Source organism: Neodiprion virginianus, chromosome 2 (genome assembly GCF_021901495.1).
Source record: "Neodiprion virginianus isolate iyNeoVirg1 chromosome 2, iyNeoVirg1.1, whole genome shotgun sequence".
Taxonomy (NCBI): domain Eukaryota; kingdom Metazoa; phylum Arthropoda; class Insecta; order Hymenoptera; family Diprionidae; genus Neodiprion; species Neodiprion virginianus.
In genome coordinates, this window is record NC_060878.1 from 28,697,528 (window position 1) to 28,721,279 (window position 23,752).

The 23,752-nt window shown below is 36.2% G+C and overlaps 4 protein-coding genes across 6 annotated transcripts; 1 reads left to right on the forward strand and 3 right to left on the reverse strand.

The window, feature by feature from the left end:
- Window positions 1-6,998: 6,998 nt before the first annotated feature.
- Window positions 6,999-8,388, reverse strand: LOC124297640 (Sjoegren syndrome nuclear autoantigen 1 homolog). The gene is made up of 3 exons (XM_046748877.1): window positions 8,269-8,388; window positions 7,980-8,179; window positions 6,999-7,177 (listed from the first exon to the last, which is right to left on the reverse strand). Exons 1-3 carry the CDS (start codon window positions 8,321-8,323, stop codon window positions 7,079-7,081), a joined length of 354 nt encoding a protein of 117 aa, XP_046604833.1. The 5' UTR covers window positions 8,324-8,388; the 3' UTR covers window positions 6,999-7,078.
- Window positions 8,389-8,527: 139 nt separating this feature from the next.
- LOC124299094 (serum response factor homolog) lies at window positions 8,528-10,890 on the reverse strand. The gene is made up of 4 exons (XM_046752026.1): window positions 10,409-10,890; window positions 9,882-10,102; window positions 9,274-9,337; window positions 8,528-9,068 (listed from the first exon to the last, which is right to left on the reverse strand). Exons 1-4 carry the CDS (start codon window positions 10,475-10,477, stop codon window positions 8,907-8,909), a joined length of 516 nt encoding a protein of 171 aa, XP_046607982.1. The 5' UTR covers window positions 10,478-10,890; the 3' UTR covers window positions 8,528-8,906.
- Window positions 10,891-11,042: 152 nt separating this feature from the next.
- On the reverse strand, window positions 11,043-17,398 carry LOC124299086 (uncharacterized protein C05D11.1-like). Of its 3 annotated transcripts, none has more exons than XM_046752007.1 (14): window positions 17,368-17,398; window positions 15,877-16,118; window positions 15,342-15,510; window positions 15,065-15,228; window positions 14,395-14,919; window positions 14,051-14,305; window positions 13,776-13,949; window positions 13,452-13,688; window positions 13,177-13,357; window positions 12,749-13,001; window positions 12,072-12,258; window positions 11,805-11,948; window positions 11,418-11,728; window positions 11,043-11,341 (listed from the first exon to the last, which is right to left on the reverse strand). In XM_046752007.1, exons 1-14 carry the CDS (start codon window positions 17,381-17,383, stop codon window positions 11,281-11,283), a joined length of 2,919 nt encoding a protein of 972 aa, XP_046607963.1. In that variant the 5' UTR covers window positions 17,384-17,398; the 3' UTR covers window positions 11,043-11,280. The 3 variants fall into 3 exon arrangements, with proteins under 3 accessions (XP_046607963.1, XP_046607962.1, XP_046607964.1); XM_046752006.1 differs by lacking the exon at window positions 17,368-17,398 and adding an exon at window positions 17,002-17,222; XM_046752008.1 differs by lacking the exon at window positions 17,368-17,398 and adding an exon at window positions 16,859-16,874.
- A 4,753-nt stretch (window positions 17,399-22,151) lies between these two features.
- On the forward strand, window positions 22,152-23,324 carry LOC124299093 (protein CWC15 homolog). The gene is made up of 3 exons (XM_046752025.1): window positions 22,152-22,506; window positions 22,625-22,928; window positions 23,012-23,324. Exons 1-3 carry the CDS (start codon window positions 22,376-22,378, stop codon window positions 23,252-23,254), a joined length of 678 nt encoding a protein of 225 aa, XP_046607981.1. The 5' UTR covers window positions 22,152-22,375; the 3' UTR covers window positions 23,255-23,324.
- Window positions 23,325-23,752: the final 428 nt, after the last annotated feature.

Below are 23,752 nucleotides of genomic sequence, written 5' to 3' on the forward strand. Positions count from 1 at the left end.
TAAGCTCATCTGTTATGTTATGATTACATTACACGCGTTATCCGGCGCCGTGAACGTATCTATAATAAATCCGACATTTTATTCGACGTATATAAATTCGTATGCCTGCCGACACAGCTCCGACAATTTTGCCTTTCAGGTATAAGTCATTAGTCAAATTTAACTACCTGAAATCTAATGTTAGACAACCTTTACCGTGAATATAATTTTTTTAAATGATTTTTTTTGTAAGTTATTGAATTACATAGCTGAGTATATCCTGGTTGTAAAATCTGCACTAAATCCTTGTACTCGTGGTCGTTAGAACGTATGTAATTACACACAAAACGCTGGTTTTTAATAGCTGTAATTATTTACTTTTATTTAATTTCCTAACAATCACGTAAGGATAACTTAACGAGGACAGATATATTTGGGCGAAAAACTTGATGTGCAAAATGAACAAAAATATAGTTTCAAGGAAGCCGAGTATTATATGGTAATAAAAAATGAGTCGATCTGAAATTAAATTTAATCTGATTTCGTAACTGTATCTTTAACGTCACGTCAGCGGATGTGTTTACAAAAAATATCGACTTCGTTTCAATACCTTGACTCATTCATTTTTCCTTATTATAAATACATATTTTCCAGATTAAATTTGAATCCGTGTGAGTGGCCATTGCGTTTGAACACAGTGCAGCCGCAGCATTTTAATATAAATTAATCGAGGGCTTGCAAATACATCCAGTATAATATCAGCCAGACCCTGCTGCGATATTAGTTTCGACTGTGGGTAATAAAATCACGGCGCATTTTCAATGGAGCGTTGTAATATCAGCAGCTATCAATTGAACATCTAATTTTAGCTGCTTAGTATTTTTAACGTTACTACAAAAATCGTCAATGAAATCACATCTTGTCATGGATGAAATATATTCTTTACTCTTTCCCCTCATTGTTAGGTGGGCAATAATTTAACGTCTTGGATTGATCAGCATCGCATTGCTGAAAATGAGTTGTGACGAATTTTCGTTTAAGTCGTATTCGAAATATTTCGAAAATCGTTAATCGGAGAGAGGGAGAGAGGGAGAGAGAAGAAGAAGACTGAGTGGAAGTACGTGTATAACTTGGTATTTAGCATTAGGTCTGCCTTGACACGTTGAGAGCGTTTATATAGTTTTTTCCTTTCGCAATCCGTAGAGCCATGTTTTAATGCCACGATAAAAGTCATCAGCGATGCCGGACGTCACTGTCGCCTAGTTAACGCGCCCAGCGAAGTATCTATGCATATATTATAAAAAGGATATACTTATGTACGTATAAACCTAAATGCTTATTATTCGTAGACGGGTGAAAAACATAATTGCCGGTTTATCCGCCGGCATTTCGTGCACGATATAATTATACTTGTGTGCGTATTTCTTCGCACGACGTTCATTGAATATACCGATCTGCAAGCGTCGTATAATTAATTCGCAATATAGGTGTCTCATTATCACCTGTTTTACTACATTTTCTTACTGGAAATTCAAATCGAAAGGCCATTATATGCAAACAAGATGACTTGTAAAAACAGCGAAAAAAAAAAAAATTCCGTCGTATACTGCGAACAGCGTGTATCTTTGAGATAATATACGCGTACGATGTATTGTAAAAGATTAGAAACTAGAACGATTTTCCCAACCTAACGACGAGTTGTCAAATTGTATATGATTATAAAATTCTCTCCTTCATGCACGCAAGAATCATCATCATCATCATAATTATAATAATTATTTTCTTTCCTCTCTCTCTCTCTCTCTCTCTCTCTCTTTCTCCCTTCCTTCCTCTCTAGAATTGATTATCGAAACGTTTTTGTAAAATTTTTTATTTTGTCGCCTAATCCTCGCCTATAAAAACGACTCGTTCGCATCACCTTGTGTGCGAATGACTAGTCATTCTCTGCAACTACTATACATATGTATAAATAATCTAAAACAAAATACACGGACAAAAATAGTTTAAACTTGTATGTTATTTCGGATTTTCTTTTTTGTACTTATATAAACTACACGTAACTTACATCCTATTCACATACGTAATCAAATATGTACGATTTATGAATATACCTGATCACTAACGAACTAAAATTCATTACGAACCTCCGCGTGGGTATAAATATGAGTAGATTCAACCAGATTTTTATAATGGCGAATCTCAGTAATGATATTCACCTTTATAAACGTTGTAAATAAATGCATGGTCACGAAGCCAGTAACGAAGGCAAAGGCTTGCAGTGAACGCTACTGAAACGTTGTAAAATTGAGATGGGAATAAAGAATTTAATTAATGCTTTTAACGGGTCTTCCGATAAATGACCGAGCTGATGATATTTATTCATTATAGATATCTTGAATGATTAAGATATTATTCAGGTTTAAAAATATTGAAACTACCGTCAATGAAGATCAACCTGAGAGAACATTTTACTTTTTCTCAAACTTGATTACGATATCGTTATACGTGACCTTAAAAATGGCGATTTGAATATTTATTCGCCAGTTTGCATACCTGTGCGAAATTGTTTTCCGTGCACGTACATCGTTCTTTTTTTTTTGCTGCAAATCCAGGAACACAAAAATACGAAAGTTCTTATTTCGAACAAACCACACGGTATTCCCGATCCATTTACAACGAAGGAAATCTACAGAGCATGGAACTCGCTTTTTTATTCTCCGAATAAGTTTTGCGTCATATTATTGTATCCCAGTTCTGTTTTTCTGCAGTTAATTAATTCAGCAGCATTTACTTTTCTACGTATGATAAAATTATCCCGTACGATTATTTACAAAATTATTCATCACAATTGCCAAGTATGTGACTGTAAACTGCAAGAAATCAACGCACATCGATCTAAACAGTGATCTTAAGTAGACCGAAACGGTCGACCGTGATCGCTAACAAATATCGATGAAAAAGTGGGCTACTTTTCTTCTGATTCTTTATAAACACTGTTATGCGAAAGGGAAAGGATACGCGATAGATAACGTGCAATGAGTATGTGTAAAAAATTTATTCCTATAATACGATAAGATTTTCACCGTTTTATAACAAAATAGTGCAAATAATTGAGCAGCGAACAATATTGACGATTATTATATAATACAAGCTGTTACCAGCGTGCAGAAGTTCTTCCTTTAACGCGCACGTAGTTGCAAAAGAAACCCGATCCACTTTACCATTCAAATCGAGTCTTTCAGCTTGTTACACGCTTACCGCAGATTAACCGCATTAGATTTAGTTATTAGCATCGCTTTCCTCTCTTCATTGTTCGTCGTCATTACGTTTATTTACGGAGGCATGGCGGTTGTGCAATTTCGGAAACCGTCGGTAGAATGATAATCGTGTTGTGGTAATTTTTAATTTCCTTAAAAGTGGGATAGCAATGGATAATTCTCCTCTTCGGTTGTACCCTGCATGGGAGCTATGTCTTCAAGTCCGTCAATTGCGTGTTCGCATACCTATACAAATAAGCTGTTATAACGCGACTTTGCCAGACCATACGTGGGATTAAGGTTGCCTTAAAAATGGACCAAGGATATACGTATGTATATGTGAAATTCACACGTACGCCAGGCACGTACCCCCATTGTCACGATTTAATTGGTTGCTTAATCACCGAAAGAAAATATCTACAACCGCAGCAGCTGCAATCTGATGCAGTCATGCCGTATTCAAAATGCACCTGCAGGCACGTATGTCCATGTAATAAATTCCCCGCAGCAGTTTTCATTGCTTTTAAACATATTTTTCCTCAAAATATAACGAATTCAGTCGTTGCATATTTTACATCTTGACGTACGTGATGTACATAGAGAAAGAATCGAGTGTTCGTAAATTTTCAAGTTATACGTTCGTTCCTTTTCTTCCGTACTTTCTTGTGATGTGAATTTAATTTCCGTCTCATGCGTCTGTACCGAATTTCTGACCGTTTCTATTTAGCCAGGTCAACCTCTCCGCTATAAGTCTGTGACAAATGCGCGCGTGCAATATATGAAACACGCTATAATACCGTTCATTACTGATCACATATTGCAGTGAGTATGTATACAGGTGGTACATTAACAATTCACGCGACCCACTGACCGATAAGTATGAGAGAAAAATGAAAGAATGGTAAAAGTAGAAGATAAAGAAGAAAAAAAAAAATTGGAAAACGAGCAAGTGCCTTGGTAGTCAGTACGGTAATAACATTAACGGTCTATCCCCTCGTCTTAATTGTACGCAAAGAATGTGTTACAAGATGTGAAAGGTAGCTCTGCAGGCTTGCGGCGAGTGAACCGGGTGTTCATCGGTATTAGAAGATAATTTTTCCAAGGCATATTTTAAAACGATAGAGAAGAATAAATGATTTACACACGAATCAATTGAGCGGGAATCGCATCAGCAGTTTTCGTTTGGCGAGTTCGTGGCTTACGATTAGCTTTACAGACCGTATAAACAATCAATTTTAATACGACGAACGGAGGTCTCGGATCGGAGAAAAAAAATCCTGAAAGTCATACGTTGAACTCCGTGAAATCCCCGAAAGCAATTAACGCAAGGATATAAAAAATTTTCTACGTAATTTACGTTTAACAACATTAAACGTATACGCGAAACACACGAATGCCGATGATACAGCATTACGGTTTAGTTACATAATTTAAGATTGTATTGATCTCGAACCGATTTGTATAATCATTTATTGACACAATGACTTGAAATTTTTCGGAATGAAAAAGTTACGTGAAAAGTATGATAATTTATTGAACCGTGCCGGTCGTTTTATACATAGCAGTATTTGTTATACGGACATTCGATGAGCTTGAACTGAGAACAGGAAATCCCAGCATGACAGGATCTTGCTGTATTAAACGATATAAAAAATTTGTTTACGATACGGCGATTAAAAAATTCTAAATTATACGATGTATATTGAGTCGCAGGTACACTATAGTTTGCGATAAGTACTTACAAACAAGTTTTTTCAACCACATGATGTGTACAGAGTGAATTCCTAACGACCGCATACGCAATAAATTTTAGAAGACGACGGGCCATGCAGTCGTTAGGAATGCACTTTGTATATTATAGGTATACAGCGCGCGTTAGAGACTGTTTTACATGACCCAAACGAAATAAGAAAAAGAAAAACGAAATGAAAATTGGGCGAAAGTAAAAAGGGCGTGTTACAATAAAATCCCGTTGCCCTTCGTATTCATTCATCTTCCGTTCTACTTAAAAGCAGCGATTGACTGGCGGAGAGAGGCAAAAATAAAATAAAGGTTGTAGAAAGTGGACCGAATTTGTTTCGGCCAAGTTTCTCATTATCACGTCGAATCTTATAATTTCGACGTAAAATTTGTCAGCGTTGCTCGAGATTCAACTGACAAGGTGTAAGAGAAGTACGCTGCACGGCTGCAGGCGAGGTTCAAGCTTTCAAAGTGCAGAACTAGAACAAGACGCAGGTGAGTGTGGCGGCTTTGCACGATGAATATCGAGGACATTCATGATTACACCTGCGACAGTTGAATGACCCAAGAGTCAAGACTGATTCTCTGTGGTTCTCCAACACTGTGCAATTCCTCATCACCGTACCAACAAACTATCATAGACAGAATTTTTATCTACTTGCGGTAATCCCGTGACTATTTCGACGCTTTTCACGCTTATTAGTTTTACGACGTCTACAGATATAAATAATTACAACAGTAACGCTTCTCACGTGTCGAGTTAGACACTCACGTACAAAAAATAATTTATGTATATATATATGTATCTTCGGTTCACGGTCATTCTGCAAATTGTACGCAATTAATTTATACAGTCACACTTATTTCCTCATCCGCATGTGTATGAGTAATAAATGAAGCAATGTATCGTTCCGTCATTTTCATTTATAAAAATAACGTTTCTATATAAATACACTACACTGCTATAGTACTATTTGTGGAAAAAAGGCGTTGATCGTTGTTTTACGATTGTTCCGAAATGTTGAGAAATTATGGCCCGAGTTGTGTGGAAAAAAAAAAAATTAAAATTAAAAATTAAAAACTCCAACGTTCGTTCAAACTATCGCACCTGCAATTACCTTACAAGACCCTCGCAATCAATCCTTAAGATTAATCCTCAACCGAATTTAGCGTCTTGACTAAGCGAGTACAAAGTGCGGAGTTGGACTCGGTTTTTTTTAAATAAGTGTGATAATTAACGTCTGCTCGTTTATTATACCGCTTGTTTTTTTCACGCAGCAAGCGCAATTTATTCACGTACACCATCCGACTGTCGTAACTTCAATTAACACTGCATCTATGCATGATGTAGTAGATATCACTGCGAACAGGTGAAGACGTATACAAATGCAGATACCGGATAGAATATTTCAATTATTCGTGGATAATCCGTTGTATAATTAATCAACGAGTTGTTTAGTCATCTAGGGACAAATTTCGGGAATTATTAATGTCGCCGGCTTAGCAGATCGATGCTTCGTCGCATCTGCACACCTAATTTAAGACCTCCTCAAACCTTTGTGCTCGTACGATTATCTCACGCCTGGCTATAACTGTATTGCTGTCTGCGATAAGTAGGCTGCACGCTGAATATGGAGACAGAGCGACGAACGAACCGAGACGAAATCACGATCTCAGAAAAAGTATAAGCATGTATGTACGACGCGCAAATAGATTAGTCATAACTTTCGTGTGTACATCATACAGATTTCACTTTTGTTTTGATAAAATATTTATCATTTGCATTATTTCCACAGACGTAAACAATTTTCTATTTTATTTTCTCCTTTCGTCTACTCGTGTTAATATTTTTCGCAGGATCGTTCATATTTTACGATTGTTTTGCATCTTGTTTTGATTCACGTGATGTATGTGATTTTTGTATAAACGTGAGTTGCATGTTTTTTTTTTCGTCACTTAACAATTCTGCAGCACATTCGTCACACGCGAATAACATACGATGATCGATGTCTCACTTTTATCATGTTTTTCAATCTCTCCAAATCTTCGCCGTTTTATTTAAGCTCGTGATTATTCCTTTGTGTTATAACGGTATACATTCTCTATGAGCCCGCTCTTTCCTGAACTGCGTGGAGCGTTTGATCAAGGCAAGTGGCTTCTCTCTTGACCATGTTCAACAGAAGCTGAGAGCTCTCTAAAATCTGGAATACAGTTTATAGTGAAATTCAATACTTTACTATGCAGTGCGATCGTTCACTTTCGGAAAAATTATACACTGGACCTAATTAAATTTCCGAGACTACGCTCAGAAGTTTAACCAAAAAAATAATGTTTTATTTTTTTTGTAACGATATGTATACAGAATGTATCAAATCATTTTTTTTCCAGGACGAAAGATCAAGTGAAGTCTGTAAACTGTTGTATGATAGGTACGAAATCGCTTCAAGATCCGAAGGCTTCGGATTGCAATTGTTGAAGTTTCACAACTTTTCGAAATTTCTAATTACTTAGAGAACGTTTGTTAGAAAAAAGAAATGAATTAATTAATACACTAACGACGTGTGAAAATACACGATTAATGAATTACCGTCGAAAATAAATTCTTTCGACAGGTCGTTTCAACGAGGAAAAAATTTCTATGTAGGGAAGGCATAGAGCGCCAAGGTACTCTCCGTAAAAATGCGTTGTTTTACCAATTTGAGAGAACGACAACTTGCAGCGTTAATTACCGCAGCACATACTCACCTACTTACAATACAAGGTGAGCCTTCTACATCAAACAGGTTTTGAGACTCAAACTTTCATCTCGCAGGAAGTAAAACTCGTCCTAGCCCCGAAGAAAACGTAGACGCAAGGATTCTAACTACACGCGATTGTATCGGCCTGGCTGACCGATGGATGGGCAACGATGAAGGAAATGAAAACTCGAAAATATTCGTTCGTTGTACCCTTTCCGAGTTACAAAGCTCACTTATAGTAATGTAAAATTTGTGCAATTCGCACCTTGGTATACGCAGATTCGGTTTCCTGAATTGTTCTATCGTAGTCAGTCCTCGCGGCAGCCTTTTTTGTCAAACTCTCGTTCAGCTGTCCTATGCGATAGGTCATTCTCTCAACTTCCTTTTGCAGATTATTTTTTTCCTCCTCTTCAGCCTCGATTTGTGATTGAATATTGTTCCGAGTCACCTTCAATTCCTCCACACCTTCGAGTAATTTAGAAGTGATTTTTATTGCGTGGATTTAACGTGTTTCTTTTCTTTCAAACTACGTACGATAATCAAAATTAACGAACATTTCATCAGCTCCGAATTGTACGATTGCATCGCTGCGCAGTGCTGCGTCGCCATGTGCCGATGATTTTTGCGAGGTTTCTTATTTATTTGTTTACTTGTGATATTTGTTCTTGATAATGAAGTCCGCGGATATTCACATGGAAATTTGATTAATTGGGGATTTATGCCGAAAAAATTGCAACCTCTGCAGGAGTCGCGGTTAACGAAACCAAGCTTATGACAGATTTTTGACAAATGTAAAACTTTTCAGGAACCGGATATATATATATTTTTTTTCATCTTTTGTTTTCTTTTTTATACACGTATACCTATTCAGCTCAATTTATTAGACAGTATTGTACACTGTGGATAAATAGTATACGAAATTATAGATCGCGAAGCTTCGGTCGGGAACCTTTCACATTTCAGTTTACATCGTATTTTCGAATATTCTAATTTACAGTCTTCACTTAATCAAATGTATCGCGCATGTCGTAATTATATATTTTTGCGCGTATACATGTATAGGACGTCAAGGCGTGCTTGGCAATAATCTCCAAATATGATGTATTATTTTTTTAATATACTTTTCACAAATCTCGTCTGTTGACGGTCTTCTTCTTTTTCTTGAAATTTTTTTTTCGAATCACGTTGACTCCTAATTCTTTTCCTTTATACACAGTTTGAGTAATTTTTTTCCAGCTTCACTTGCGGCTACGGGTTCAAAACTTTTGGTAAAAAAACTCGTCAATTCTCCGGTATCGTAATTCATTATGAGTGCCAAACCATGCGTGTTACAGATAGCCGATACCTCCTCAACCTACAATTCATACCATAAAAAAGGTTGTTTTATATTATTTGTCGTATCCTGCGAATTTGCAAGAAATAAGAATAAATATAGGAATGCGTAATTGGCCGTTTAAATGAATAAATAAATTTTATAATCTTCAATCTTCTATCATTAGCTATTATTACGCTTTTCCCGAGTAAGTGAGACAAGAATTTTGCAGAAATTTTTTCCGTACCTCGCTCAGTAATTGGGATTTCTTTTCCGTAAATTCTGGATTAGCTTCTTCTCTATTTGGTGTTCTATAACAATTTCGATGTAATGATCAAATCGGGAAAATAAGTCGCTACAATATAGGGTGACTCAGACCTACACCTCCATAGGCCTCTATAGTATATTCCTCGTGAAAATTTGCACATTTGTTATTTGTCATTGGACATTTGTCGTTTGCGAGCCATCAGCGGCTGTATTTCAAACGGCTGTAATTCGCAAACAACACATTCCCTATCAAAAGTAAAAAACGTATTGGTCGCAAATTTTTGCGAAGAATAATAGCCCTGACATATCCTGTACGTAATATATCCATTTAATGACTATAAATATCACGGCATTAACATATTCTTTACGATGCCTTTCACTTTTAGTTCTGGATTGAAATCCACGTGTATTATAAATTCAATACCTTTACATTAGATATCTCAATTAAGTCTTATCGTTATTACAATTGACGGTTAATTTTAACTCAGAATTTTGTAATGTGCGTAACCGTCACCAAAAGTGAAAAGGGTTAATGAACATTATTACAAATTATGCAGTATTGACCCGACGATCGAATCGAAAACTTACGACGAGTTAGTTCCGTTTGAAATATTATTCACAATCGTATAGCCCTCATTTTCCGATAACGTAAATTTGTTATTATCGAGGCATGATTGAATTAATTGCTTTCCAGAGTCACTGGTAACAACAGGTTGGAAATCTATCGTGCAAAAACATGCGGACTTCCCCCCATCGTGATGCACAAAAACTAAAACCTGGGTGTTTCCAATTACCGACAATTCGTATGCCTGCGAATCAAATAAAAGAATTGACTATAATTGCTTATCGTATATTTGGTATATCATTTGCTGCTCATTCAATTGACGACTAAACTTCTTTAAAATGGAACGCTATCAGCAATTAGTCTTTAATGATTAGACTAATCCAAATTTTGACGTTGTTTTTTTTCTTTTTTTTTATTTCTCAGTCTTAATGTGTCTGCAAAATTCCGATGATAAAGTATCCGTCGATACATTTATAGCTTTTCCATAGCTTGGAAAATATCTGTAACATTGTGTCATATTAAAAAAGGAGTTGAGGCTTATTTGACGTACCATGCTCATCAGATTTGATTTCTTCTCCATGAATTCGAATTCGAGACGCTGTTCGTTAGTAGTTGCCATTTCACTATCTATGAAATATTTCTGCGTCTAGCTTCGTAGTATATTTATGACTACGAAGCTGTGTTGCGAGGTTAGGAACTTACATTCGATTAGAATATCCGGTATTCGTAATCCAGAAGAGATTGCTGACAAGATAACGTGAAAATATTGGTTTAAATACTTTTTTTCCATTCCTAATCTCGTCGAATCATATTTCGTAGAAAAACTGGCGAAATTTTTTGTGACGATCATTAGGTTTTCCGTTTCTTTGCTTGAAAGTAACCCGAAAATGGTGTGCCAATTGATTTATTATTGAACTTTATACTTAATATTTAAATATATTTAACATTTATGAACGTGTACACAGATTAAAAGATAACCGAGTCACATAATTAATGCAAATGTGTAAAGAGCAATTCATTTAAGGACACAATATTCATACATTATTGTTATCTGTCGTGTAATGTAATAGTTTAAAATGCAGTGCGATCATTTTTATAGATTATTTTTTCTTTTTTCAATCTTCAATTTCCCAGTAATAATAATAATAATAATAATGCATGAATACGATAAATGAAAAGAAAAGTAAAACAATGAATAGAAAGTTTAGTGAATATAAAAAATATTACATCAAAGCAAATGTCCATAGTCAATCATCAACGCGTACAGTGTAGTTATTTTGTAAATTTTTTTTTTGCAACGACGGTATGCTTCCTTTTTAATAGTAGCAATGTATATTAAAACTCTTCTTTTTTCAGTCACTCATCCTTTTAGTTGCCATCGCAAAGCGGAAAGATAATACATTTTTAAACATGATTAACGATTTACCAAACATTTAGATAACTTTCTTCCAACGAATTGTATACTTTCAAATTATGGCCTAGCCTGAAATAAAACATATACAGAAGATATGATAAAAAATCAATTTTATTTTGTGCGCATATATTACGGTTCTACTCACTCTCCAAAACCCTCAGCGACTTCGGTCGCCTTTGAGGGATGACAAACTATAGTTGTTTTGCATTCCTTGGGGTCGAATAATTGTTTTACATATTTAGGTCCGACACGATTTATATCCTCAATAGTTACTGCCGATATGTGTTGAACCATGCGTCTGTCATAGTCGTGAGGAACATTTTTTAGGTAAGAAAAAAGTGACTGAGCTACCACATCACCGACACTTTTATGTCTCTCAATTACTTCGAATATCAAAGAGGACTTAGCTGATTCGAACAGAGCCTGTTCCCATTTCCCACCCTCGAAATGACTTTCCTGAATCAAAAATATAAAATGAAGTAAAAATTGCGCCCAGCATATGTACATTTATGCATATTCAGAAGTTTTTTACCATTATGGTTTTAGCCTCCTTGTAAGCAGCCAGGATGTTCGTTGCTCTGTAAAACGTCAAGTACAAAAAGCCCTCGTTTAGGTGAGGGAGAACACTGTATCCGTAAGATAAGCCCTGACCTCTGATCTGTCTCCACATTGGACCCTGTACATATAAATTAAATCGAACAAGTTTTTATCTTTTCATATCAAAATATCCCTCGTTCTCCATAAGGCTGTACATTCTTTGTAAAATATAAGCCAGTTTTAAGTCTGCTGAACTTATTACCTCGAGTTGTGTTAGATATTGTAGAAATACAAGTAACGGCACTAAATCAGGACTGAGGAAATCTTTTATACAAGGACTACATTGACAGAAAAATGCTGACTCAATACACCCGAGACCTGTAACACAGCTGTTAGCTGGTTCATCAGCTGGCGGAATCATCAGCGCCCAATCCTGTGTAACATGTAATCTGTAAAACATTTTTAAAAAATGATGGAGTTTACCATACCGGAAAACAATCTAAACGTTGATTGCTCAAGTTTTTACGCTGGGAAGTCTGACAAAATTCATACAATAGAACCTTGATTATTTGAATCAATTGAGACTGGGCCTAGTTCGCATTGGCTAATATGGATAATGAAACAGTAACGGTAGATAAAACGGTCCTGCATGATAAAAAATATTAACATAATGCACATAGTTTTATGTTTTTTTAACACACATGATATGTTACTTTAAGACACGATACGTTTCATTATAACTGCCTTTATGTGTGAAGTCAAGTTATATATCATTAATTTTAACGCAAGACTGTGAATAGACCTTCTCTGATATCGTTTCTTCTAACAGCGTGTTTACTATTTATTCATTCCAAAATATTAAACTTTAATTTGAATAACATAATCCATTGATCGGTGAACAGAGTTCGGATAATCGAGGTTCTATTGTACTTTACTCACTTCGATTTGTTAGGGTTGTTTCCTTGAGGTAATAGTACTTCCCAAGGTTGGTAAATGTTGGAAATTTGACCAGCCAACTTATCAACATTTACCGCCATATGAAAGACCATGTTCTCAGACGTAGTTAACATTTTCCTAACAGATTCAATCTCTTTCAATACTTCATCTTGGGTCGCACTATTGTTCAAACGTTCAATTATTTCAGTCAAAAATTTATGCTGCCTCAACATGCTAGATGAAAAGTGATTGCTGTCTGTAATAAAATAAAATTTTATAAATTATATGCATCTAAAGACATAATCATAATCTTTTATTATATTTCAGGTCCGACCATTACGACAATTAATTCATTTATTTCGTTAGTAAATAACTTCTTGATACTATTGATAGTAGTCACTGTAAGGAAGTTGAAACACCCATCTACTTACCCTTACTGTATATAAGACCTTTCATAAGATCGCCCACGACTTTATTTCCCTTTCTTTTAACCTGAGCAACTTCGTTGACTATTTTAGCAGCAATGATTCTTAGTCTCTCAGGAGTGAGTTCAGTCTCGTAAAGAAGTTCCCTGATCCACTGTATTCCTTTCTCATATTTAGTCGGCTCAAGCTAGATTACATAAATACCAAACAACAATGAATCTGTTTCTGTAACTAATATCCTGTTATCATTATTCCGAATTTTGACAACACGAATCTCATACTTGTAACATGAAGTTCACACTGTGACTGTAAGCTCCGCATGAAAACCTAGATGTTCCATCGAATCCTATTCCAATGCTAGTTGCTACAGTGTCCGCTTCAAGTTCGGCAACAACTTGTTCATACGGTATCAACGTGTCACCTCTTTTGACAGGGCTTTCCAATATTGCTTCGAGAAGAAGCGGAAGATAGGGCCTCAACTCCTGTGGTATACCAGCTGAGTCCATAATAACGGACATCTTGAGTGAACAAAGTGAATTATTTATTACATCCTACATGGCTAATGTGGACGTGTTCAGAAAAAGGCTTCTATATCGTTTACTTACATAGACAAAGTTTGTATTGACATGATCTAAATACGTGAACAATGGCAAATTGTTCAAATTCAATTTGGGATGCTGCTCAGCTATATCCGATGTGAAACTCTTAATAGGGTGAAAGTTTATAGAATCTGTGCTGGGTATTGGGACACATGTTAACATCTCATCAGGAATCGGTCTCTATGATAGTAAAATAAACAATTTTCAATGACCAGATTAAAACCAGAAAATGCATTGGGAGTACTTATGATAGCCAAAAATCTGTTCACAGATTCTCAAACCTCATTCAAAATCATTGCTTCCTGTAGTTCTTGTGCTTTTTTCTTAAGACCCTCTGCTCCCAGTGCGTCTACTTGCTTCTCTACTCTTTGCCGTTCGCTTTTACCTATCTCCCGTTGCCTCTCCTGGCTAGGAAATCCTCTCACAACTACCATAGGTCCATCGATAAAGTATTTCTTTAAAATATTATGCCAATATGAAGCTGGTTCCTTACCAAGCTTCTTCAAATCCTCTACTTGGTTCAATCTGTGGTCCAGCTAGTGTGTTTAAAACATAAGTATCATATAAAAAAATATCTTCTCAGCAGTGGCAACTGATTATGAAAATATTAAATTATTTTACTCACATCTTCTTTAGTCTGGCCATAAAGAATATCGCCAATTACCATGAATGCTACCGAATCATGTGGACTGTTTTCCAAGTTACTCAAAGTTTCTAATATGTGTCTTTGAATGACTGTGTTCAATCTTTTCATATCAATACCATTTTCTCCATCGGCTATATCTTTCAGCGTTTTAACTAGGTGATCCTTTACCATCGGTATCTTCGCCTTTGGTACATTTTCAAATATCAAGTACAACATGGCCTCTGAATTTTCGGCAAGAGAATATGCGACTTTACTCGCATAAGGATCATTTATTTCAACAAACTCTCGCTGTAAAGGACTGACTGAGTTGTCGGTCAAATATTTAAGCAGTATCGAACACCCTGTTAATTGGTATAGCTCTGTAACTGCTGACGGACCACGCCAACCTATGTTTATCAGTCCGTTATCCTCGTCGTCGCAAGGATAATGTATATCCAAATCAATACTCTCTGTTAATGGCGGAACTGGGCTTTGCCAAGGCCTTACATATGGCCCTCTGTCTCCCTGAATTATCAAAGAGAAGCGATATAACCATATATATGTACAGTCTGAATTTATGTAAAAGTCAATTGTCAACTTTCCATTTGACTTAAATGATAAAGATATCAATTTCTGTTTCATGCTTAGATATTAAAGAGAATCCAGTCACCTTTGATATTATCTTTCGTTCAAGTGGTTGCACAGCTTTAAAAACGTCGGCATGTTTCACTTGCCCAGTTATAATAACGGTCAAATTTTCCGGCCTGTAAAACTCCTTATGATACTTTCTTACTTTATCATTGTTTGTACTTTCTCGCAAGTTTTTCATCATACCTGGTTAAATTGATCACAATTAGTGAAGAAAAAGTTTTGTGTTAGCAACAAGCAAGCATCTGGAATAAATTCTAAATCTAGTTTCAGATGATTTCAAGTGCATAAGTGAATACCTCCAGTTTCTGATTTATATCCACAACGTCCCGGATAGATAGCTCTTGTTAAAGCATTGTGGACCAAAGATTCTCCACTATTTTCTCCTCCCTGCATTTCGCAATAGACTACACCCGCGTCTTCCCCTTCTCCAGTTACATGATGAACTTCAGTTATAAATCCAGAATCCTGATGATGATTTATGACAAAAATTTTGGACGTCATTATATTAATTAATAGAGCATATGATTGGAACTCTCGAGTTTCCATCAAACTCTATCAGTAGACTACTATATATCGCTGAGTTATTCCTGAGATCAAACTGATCATGACGCCAAGGTTGAATTCACTCAATACAATTAATACTATAAATTTTTAGGTTCCCTGTACACTTTGGTATGAAATTTAACGATACGAAATACGAATATGGTGGAATATTGTTGAATTCAATAAGAATGAAACCAATACTCTGCACACGATTGTAGCATAGCTTACTTAATGTTAGTATATGATGTGATATTTGTGATGCTGATTGAAACTACTGTTAAGTTTTACCGTTAAAGTCGGATACAGAATGTGCTCAAGAAATATGGGCATCAGTGAGAGAAATCCTTCGCTCCCAGCTGTCGTCATGGTGTAACAAGTATGGTCGGTATCCGTCCATGCGTTTGTACCTGATGCTAAACATCTGTTAGCTAACAAGTCTAGAACACCTTTGTAAGGATATTTTTCACTCCCTAAAAAAATCAGGTGCTCCAAGGTGTGAGGGAGACCGTCATCGTCGTAGGCCTCAGTGGCTGCAAAAAAGGGTAGTGCCAGTTGATAGAACATGGATTCTGAATAAATTGAAGCAGATGATCGTGTTATCTGTTCAGGGATGTGACGCAATGTTTGAGATATATGAGACATATAGGTGGGTAAAACAAGTATTTGAACAAAAATTTGAGAAAATAAATGTTTGAAAGGTGTAACTGGAGCTTATCAGAGAAAAGGTCCTGTGATATTAGAAAAGGCTTTAAAATACAGAATGTCAACTGAGAACACGTTATAATCACCATTATTAACATTGGAGAAATTAAATTGAAAAATAGCTTTGCGAAAATAATTCGTCTTATTTGTCGGATTCCAATGAAGAATAACTCATTTGATTTACGAATGATTCCTCAGAAATAGTTCAAGTAAAATTTGGATGACAATAATGTATTCTCATGCCAAATCAATAGTTCATTATCTCTAACTTATAATAAAGTCAGTCTCAAACTATTATCATCAGATTTATTGGTAAATAAGTTAGGCTATTTTCTTTTTTTAAGAATCATAAAACTATACGAATTTTTCAATAAAAGAAGAGTAAAATAAAGTGATTCCCTTGATGTGCGTGATCAGGTCTTTCACGGTTCAAATTTAATACTTTAACAGTACTTTCCCTATCAGAGGGACTTTTACAGTTGAATACATGTTAATAAGCTTCAGTTAGACTTTTTGGAAGTTTGTTCTATCATGTTTTTGATTCAACAAATTTTCGACCAAACCGTACATTTCGTGCATTTTTAATTCTCGTCCACAGCCCGGTTAACTAATTGTTATATCCACCAACGTTGATTGGCGAACGGAGGAGCAAATGATGGCCATAATGGCTGAACATAAGTAGGGTTAGGTTGTTTGATGACTTGTATTTACCGAGACAAAAGTATCCGTTGACGACGGGGCCGTCCACCTCCGCTATAACAATGGTGAGTCCAGTGTTTGACGATTTATATTTATGCACGGGTATTAAATCGTTCGATTTCAATGAACATATTAACTCAAAACCAGCCATGTTACTAGCCGGGGAACTGTCAACGGGAGCCATGTCGTTCTTGTGTGGTCTTATGCTTTAGCTTCAATAAACCATAGACTTATATAAGAGATATGCTGCGCGGTCCGTGCACCGAACTGAAGCCCTGATTAGAAAGAAAAGGGAACAGCAGGAGACCGATCTCTCACTCTAATCGGTGACTTGGCGGGGGAAACACACGGAAGGCTAAAAGCAGTCTAGTAACTTACTAGATCTTAGTAACATCTGTCTAATGATTTGACGCAACAGCAGCGCTGCTCATTAATTAAATGTCTTGCGTTTGTCGCTCTGCTCTTTGGATAAATGAACTTCAAGCATCAAAATTTTCAATGAATTCCTGCTGCTGCTGATGCTTTTTGCTGCACATGAAATCCTAGCCTTATACAAGTATACCTCCCCGCTTGTATTGCTTTCCTTGCCTGTCCTCGCCTGTCTTCCTTCACCTTTATGTTAATAATAAGTTTTAATTATTGATATTGCTTACAGATTGAATTATTAAAAAGTGATGAATATTTTATATGTTTAAAGGTATAACAGCTTTATGTTGTGATGAAGTATGAAAAGATAATGAATTTTATATTTAGACAAGACATAATATTGTTCCGTTCATCATTAACTACAAATTAATATGTATGATTTAATTGTCTTGTGAGCTTGAAAATTGTTCTATGTAAATATAAAAAACGCGCATCTAATACCTCACAATTTAAAGACAACGTCCAGTTACCTGCGTATCGTAAAGTCATCTTTAAGCCATCCTACAGGAGAGAAAAAGGCAACGTATAGATGGATATTCATTGACTATACGCGATCGCTTTACTTAACAGCCACCGATCCGCCAGCTTTCATTTGCTGTTCATTCAGGTATCGTTGGAAATAGTTCAACAGCTTCACCTTCTTGACTGACATTTGGTATGATTTACGACGACAGAATATTTCTTATGATTCGCAACCATCATTAGCTATATTCTGTAGGTGTACATCACACCAACTCCTTCATCAGTAGTCCACCCATTTACTGATCCAAACTAACGGTTGTGCACCTGGATTTGTCATCTCATCTAAGGTATTGGAAAAAAAAAAACACATCTAGTATCGTACACATTAATCTACAATGTGTGTTTAATAACGGTAGACAGCAATAAAAGCATTGATCAATGAACACAAACACATTGTATATTAATATTATACACGGATATTTGCACACGGTATCAATCATACTTAAGAAATTGATCAACTCTATACGAAACAGTCGTTTATACTTCTAACTTATGGATTTTAACCTCGGAAAATAAATTTTTCATACTAAATGTGAAGAATGCATCTTTGATCAGTTTGTTAACACCGAGCCGTTTAGTGGGAAGCCTTTAAAACATGTTGGCATGTTACGACACAAACATCAAGATTTTGCAAGCCAAGCCGTCAAGCATGTGTTTCATATTATTATCATAGCACCGCACATTCTGTACAATTTTGCTCATAAAAGCTCGAGTTTAGTATTGCGCTTGCTTTATCCTAGCATGTTTCCCTGAGGCTTGATGTTTCGAAAGGCGGTATTTCCAGAAGAAGAGCGTGTGTTATACATTCAATGCTCCAGATGTCAACTTGTTAGGAATGTCCAGATTTCGCCAGAATTTCTGAAGTTATGTAATTTGGAGTGCCGCACAAAATCAGAGTATAGGGCAGCCTGAAATTCCTGGTTTGAAATTCCTGGAAAACCAGGAATTATACGAGAATTTTGAAGGGCTCTTGAAAATACGAGAATTTCCCAAAGCAGCCGGAAATTCGCAACGAAATTGCCGTTTCCATATTCACTCGGTGAAAAACGAAGTGTTAAAAATGAATATTTCTTCGGAATATCACTGCAGTTTTAGAATTTTCAAAATACATAGAAAGTTGACACAAAGCAAAGTCAAAATGTAGGAAGGTTACAGTATAGAGAGCTGTACTGTAAAGTTATCACAACGAATAAGAATACATCCGTATTCTGACGGTTCTGTATTCTGATTTTCTATACTTTACCTTTCGTTTTGACTTTTTTGTACTTCGGCTTCCTACATTTTGAAATTCTATGAAATACATTTTCGCGTATTTGAAAAATTCGATATTGTGAATATTTTATTTTCTGATTTTTCTATATTTTTGACTCTACCTGAATTCATCAGTTCTACACACCGTCGAATGTTGATCATATCATCATAACACACTAACACCGTAGAAATCATTATATACGAATATACGGGAGTTTTGAAAAAAATAACCGTGCATACACGAGAATTTTGAATTCTGATACCGCTGGACATCAAGATACAAAGTTTCTCCGATACTTGTTTTTCCTGAAAACCACGGTTTAATTACATGCGTTGTGTACTAACTCGCCTCGAGTGCGCCTCAATCTTTGATACTGTTTAATTAGCCTTTGTGAGATTACTAAGCATCGCTAATTTACAGTAAAAATTATTGCAATTTCGTAATCCGTTAACAAATTTCGAATATTCAAGGTTCTTATTGATTTCGTGGAAGTTTTTCAAAGTGATGTAAATTGAACAACGATTTTATAAAATCAATTTCAGAAGGCTCGTTTTTATAAAGCAGTATATTACATGCAATGTTTTATTTTACTCAATTAACTAGTTATTTAAGTGAAAAATCTAATATTTTTGTGAAAAATTACGTAATATATGCATTTTCGTATACGTACCTAGTTATCCATAAAATATCATTCAGATATTCGTAAAATGCATTTCTACTCTGTCTATCCCCCCTATATGGCCGTTATTTTATTGGCGAGTAATATTTTTCGGTAATATTAGATTAGTAGAAGAATATTTGTCGCAATATTGGTTTATCAAAATGAGCCTTAACATTTGAAGACTTGATTTGTTTCAAAATCGAAAAAAAAATAATTACACGTATACAAACATTTAGCATTTTCATTTTCACACCAATTTCTGTTACGCTCGTGACAGCGAAACCATGACACATGCGCAAAGAGAACCATTCTCAAGTTTATTATAGATACCACATTTTTTGATTTTCCAAAAAAAAAACAAAATTTATGTGAATGCCTTCTTCACACACACACACACACACACACGTGTAAAAGCGCGGCGCTGGACTGAGAGCTGTATGATAAGTCACCTTTTGTGGGGCTTAATCCACCGGCAATAACATCAATTTCTTAGAGCGTCTATTTCTGGGCACATCAGAAAATCAACAACATACTTTATGGTGACATATGACCTCTCAACTGAGTTCGAAAATTTGACATTGCTAAATGCCGAATCAGGACCATTGACGGTACGTACAAAACGTAGTGTAATTAGCTCTATGGAACAAAGAAAGCATGAACACAAGATTTAAATTGACGTGTAATACGAAAGAACGATCAGTTTATAAAAAAAATGACGATAAATCGGTTATCCCGCAATACTGTTCGAAAGAATTAATGAGAATTTCTGTCAATCTTATGTCAAATAACAGCCAAGAGTGGTTGTTCAAAACCTGGGTTGATCAATTCGCCTTCAATCCACTGATCCCCAATAACTTAAAATGGCTTCAGGATCTACCCATTTTTTACTTCGCCTTCGAAGTCGGCGATCGATGATTAAATTATTTTTCGTCTTGCAAAGGATGCAAGAGATATGAGAGCAGAGAGAAACGTTGATTAATATTCATCGAGACTCACCTTCCCAAAGAAACGACCCTTTATGTAGCTCCTTCCCGTACATATTTTCATCGTAGATCACATTGGGAGTAAAGTTGTTTTTGTCATGTTTAGACATTTCTATTGTTCCGGGTAATTCGAGCCACAGTCCGGTAAAGTTATAACACTTAGAAATCATCTAAAATCACAGTTATAAGGCACGCAGTACACCCAACACCGCTTCTCTTGATCACTCGTGCTCAACTGGCTTCGGTTTCGTGTTGAACGGGCAACGGATTTTAATGTTTGAATCGAGAACTTTTAGCCAATAGCGTACGCTCAACTTGACACGTGACATCCAAATTGTTTGATTTTTTCACCTTTGCTTGCCTTGTCACGACATTTGTTTACAAGCAGTCACAACGGTGTCATATGGTTTATATTCACATTCCCGTACGGACGAGATAAACGTGTGAATGCATAGGTGAGGTGTATATCCGTGTATCGGAACGTTACCACTGTAAGTTGTCAGTGAACGTTACTGAACAAGATTGTTTATTCATTTATTTTACGAAGAAACAATCGAGATACGATCTGTGTCCACCGGATGAACAAAAACACTTTCCTTTTCCGTCTATCGATAAAAATTAAATAAATGCATTATCAATGATTTCACCATGGGATATATTCTTTATCGATTCATTGGTTCATTGATCACATATCTTATAGATATGTTTGCGTATATACATGCACATACACACCAGAGATACTTGTAAAACCAAGTAGTTGAAGACACGGTCAACATAGGTATGATAAATTCACAATTAAACTTACTGTAAAGGGAGTAAGAAAAAGACTACTACTAAGTATTTTGGGTGACCACGATAAGGTGGCCACCCCCCTCCAAAATCCAGCCCCGTGATGTTCTGAGAAATTTTTTGCATGATTTCTGAAGGAAATACGACGAACTGTCCGATAGCGAGGACGAAATTTTTATAAAAGCAAGCGATTTTGCGTCCGGAAAAAAAAATTTCGATTTCGAGACTCAAAATAAATTTTCATGTTTTCTGAACATGCGCCATTTACGGAGTTCGGATATAAAAAGTTTTTGGGATCCGTCCAACCAGTCACCTAGAAATAAATTTAAAATTCGAATTTCGGTTAAGAGGAAACGTATCGGCCAACCAGGTTGTAGAGCGAGAGAGACAGGCTGTACATGGCATAACTGCTCTATCTCACTCCTTCGCCACACTTTCTGTACACGCGAAGCTATCTCCAGTAGTATATGCTCCATGGTAATATCTGACAAATTGACCAGCGCCAACTTCACACGAGTGCAGGTAGCGGAGACGGTGGTTGTTGACTACCGCCTCTGTGTTACATTAGTCGTTTTCCATAGTTCATGGCACAAAATCCAAACCAAAATTTACTGCTCCCGTCACAGCAAGTACATACGTCAATAGCGTATGCGAAAAAATAGTCAAGTGTAAACTAGAATCTGAGTAGTGTTTTAAAGTAGTTTTTATCATCGTCCCGAGGGATTCGCAGGCTCGTTATACTCTGGTTTCAAAATGACTACAGCTGCGAGGCCGACGTTCGAGCCAGCGCGCGGAGGTCAGGGACGCGGAGAGAAGGATTTGAGCGCAATTTCTAAACAATACTCGAGCAGGGATCTGCCGTCTCACACGAAATTGAAATACAGGTAACAGTACAAGTGCAAAGATACCATTTTCGCGTGTCTTATCTCTGTCCTCGTGTGCTTTTTCAATATACCACGTCATAACCAGAAAGTTCACGTAACCTAAAAATTGTTTTCACAGAGAGTACGGACAGGGAACAACAGATGAGTTGAGAAGCCGTGATTTCCGCAAAGAGTTGGATGAACGTGAGCGGGAAAAAGAGAAGGCGTCGAACCGTCGCATGATTGAACCTGCAAATCGTGATGGTTCGGCTGTCGCAGCGAAAAGACAGAAAATCGATCAAGTACCAGCAGCTAGTTTGGATGCCGACGATCCATTGGACGAAGACGATTCCGATTCTGACAGCGATGAGGATGACACAGTCGCATTACTTGCTGAACTTCAGCGCATAAAGAAAGAACGTGCCGCCGATCAAGCCAAAAAAGTAACGCATCTGGATACAGATAAATTCTCTCTCCCTGCGATCACTGATTTGTTGATTTATAAATTGTTATTTTTTTTTACCAGGAAATAGAAAAGAGACAAGAGGAGGAGCGAATACGCATGGAAAACATCCTTTCCGGTAACCCACTTCTCAATTATTCAGCTCAGCCTGGCCGTACAGACATGAAAGTGAGAAGGAGGTGGGACGATGATGTGGTATTCAAGAATTGTGCACGCTCAGAACCTGAGAAAAAGCGGGATGTGTTCATAAATGACTCGTTAAGAAGTGAATTCCATCGAAAGTTTATGGAAAAGTATGTGAAATGAACGTTGTGTCTAGCTGAAGAATTTGAATTGATGACAATCTTGTATTGTGTAATAAACAAACTAGACTACAGTTATCATATGCACTTGACAAATGACAAACCGATAATTCAAATCAATTTCATTTTGAATAAAACTAGCGTAAGTGGTATAAACTTTCGTTAACTATCGCCATATTCTTTGTTCTTCTCTAACTATAAATTAAGAAGCTGGAGTATGTTAAAGTTGATTCATTGTATAACTTGTACAATGTTTGCGATTGCAAAAAAAAACTATTTTCATTAAATTATACATATAGGTAAACCAAGTTGTGTTTGTATGAAAATATTTCTTGACCCAAACAAATTTTCTACTTACAAAAAGTGAAAACGATAAACAGTGTTCTAATCGAATAATTCAAGTTTCTTCTTGTTTTTAGTAAAAAAATATCTTGGATTTTTTGTGAAACTATTCCGAAATTTTTGTCATCTGGCATTGTGACCAGCCCATTTATTTTCCATT

What these genes read in the sequence shown, in the direction of transcription:
- LOC124297640 (XM_046748877.1), bottom strand. Translation starts at nt 8,323, where the DNA reads ATGGCGACGCAGCACTGCGCAGCGATGCAATCGTACAATTCGGAGCTG. An exon ending in CAATTCGGAGCTGATGAAAT is followed by an intron (nt 8,180 to 8,268) that starts GTTCGTTAATTT and finishes AATTACTCGAAG; the next exon opens with GTGTGGAGGAATTGAAGGTG. An exon ending in CCGAATCTGCGTATACCAAG is followed by an intron (nt 7,178 to 7,979) that starts GTGCGAATTGCA and finishes ACTGTATTCCAG; the next exon opens with ATTTTAGAGAGCTCTCAGCT.
- LOC124299094 (XM_046752026.1), bottom strand. Translation starts at nt 10,477, where the DNA reads ATGGCAACTACTAACGAACAGCGTCTCGAATTCGAATTCATGGAGAAG. An exon ending in AATCAAATCTGATGAGCATG is followed by an intron (nt 10,103 to 10,408) that starts GTACGTCAAATA and finishes TTTGATTCGCAG; the next exon opens with GCATACGAATTGTCGGTAAT. An exon ending in AATCCCAATTACTGAGCGAG is followed by an intron (nt 9,069 to 9,273) that starts GTACGGAAAAAA and finishes TATGAATTGTAG; the next exon opens with GTTGAGGAGGTATCGGCTAT.
- LOC124299086 (XM_046752006.1), bottom strand. Translation starts at nt 17,173, where the DNA reads ATGGCTCCCGTTGACAGTTCCCCGGCTAGTAACATGGCTGGTTTTGAG. An exon ending in AACGAAAGATAATATCAAAG is followed by an intron (nt 14,920 to 15,064) that starts GTGACTGGATTC and finishes TTGATAATTCAG; the next exon opens with GGAGACAGAGGGCCATATGT. An exon ending in AAGCAATGATTTTGAATGAG is followed by an intron (nt 13,950 to 14,050) that starts GTTTGAGAATCT and finishes TTACTATCATAG; the next exon opens with AGACCGATTCCTGATGAGAT.
- LOC124299093 (XM_046752025.1), top strand. Translation starts at nt 22,376, where the DNA reads ATGACTACAGCTGCGAGGCCGACGTTCGAGCCAGCGCGCGGAGGTCAG. An exon ending in CACACGAAATTGAAATACAG is followed by an intron (nt 22,507 to 22,624) that starts GTAACAGTACAA and finishes TTGTTTTCACAG; the next exon opens with AGAGTACGGACAGGGAACAA. An exon ending in CCGCCGATCAAGCCAAAAAA is followed by an intron (nt 22,929 to 23,011) that starts GTAACGCATCTG and finishes TTTTTTTACCAG; the next exon opens with GAAATAGAAAAGAGACAAGA.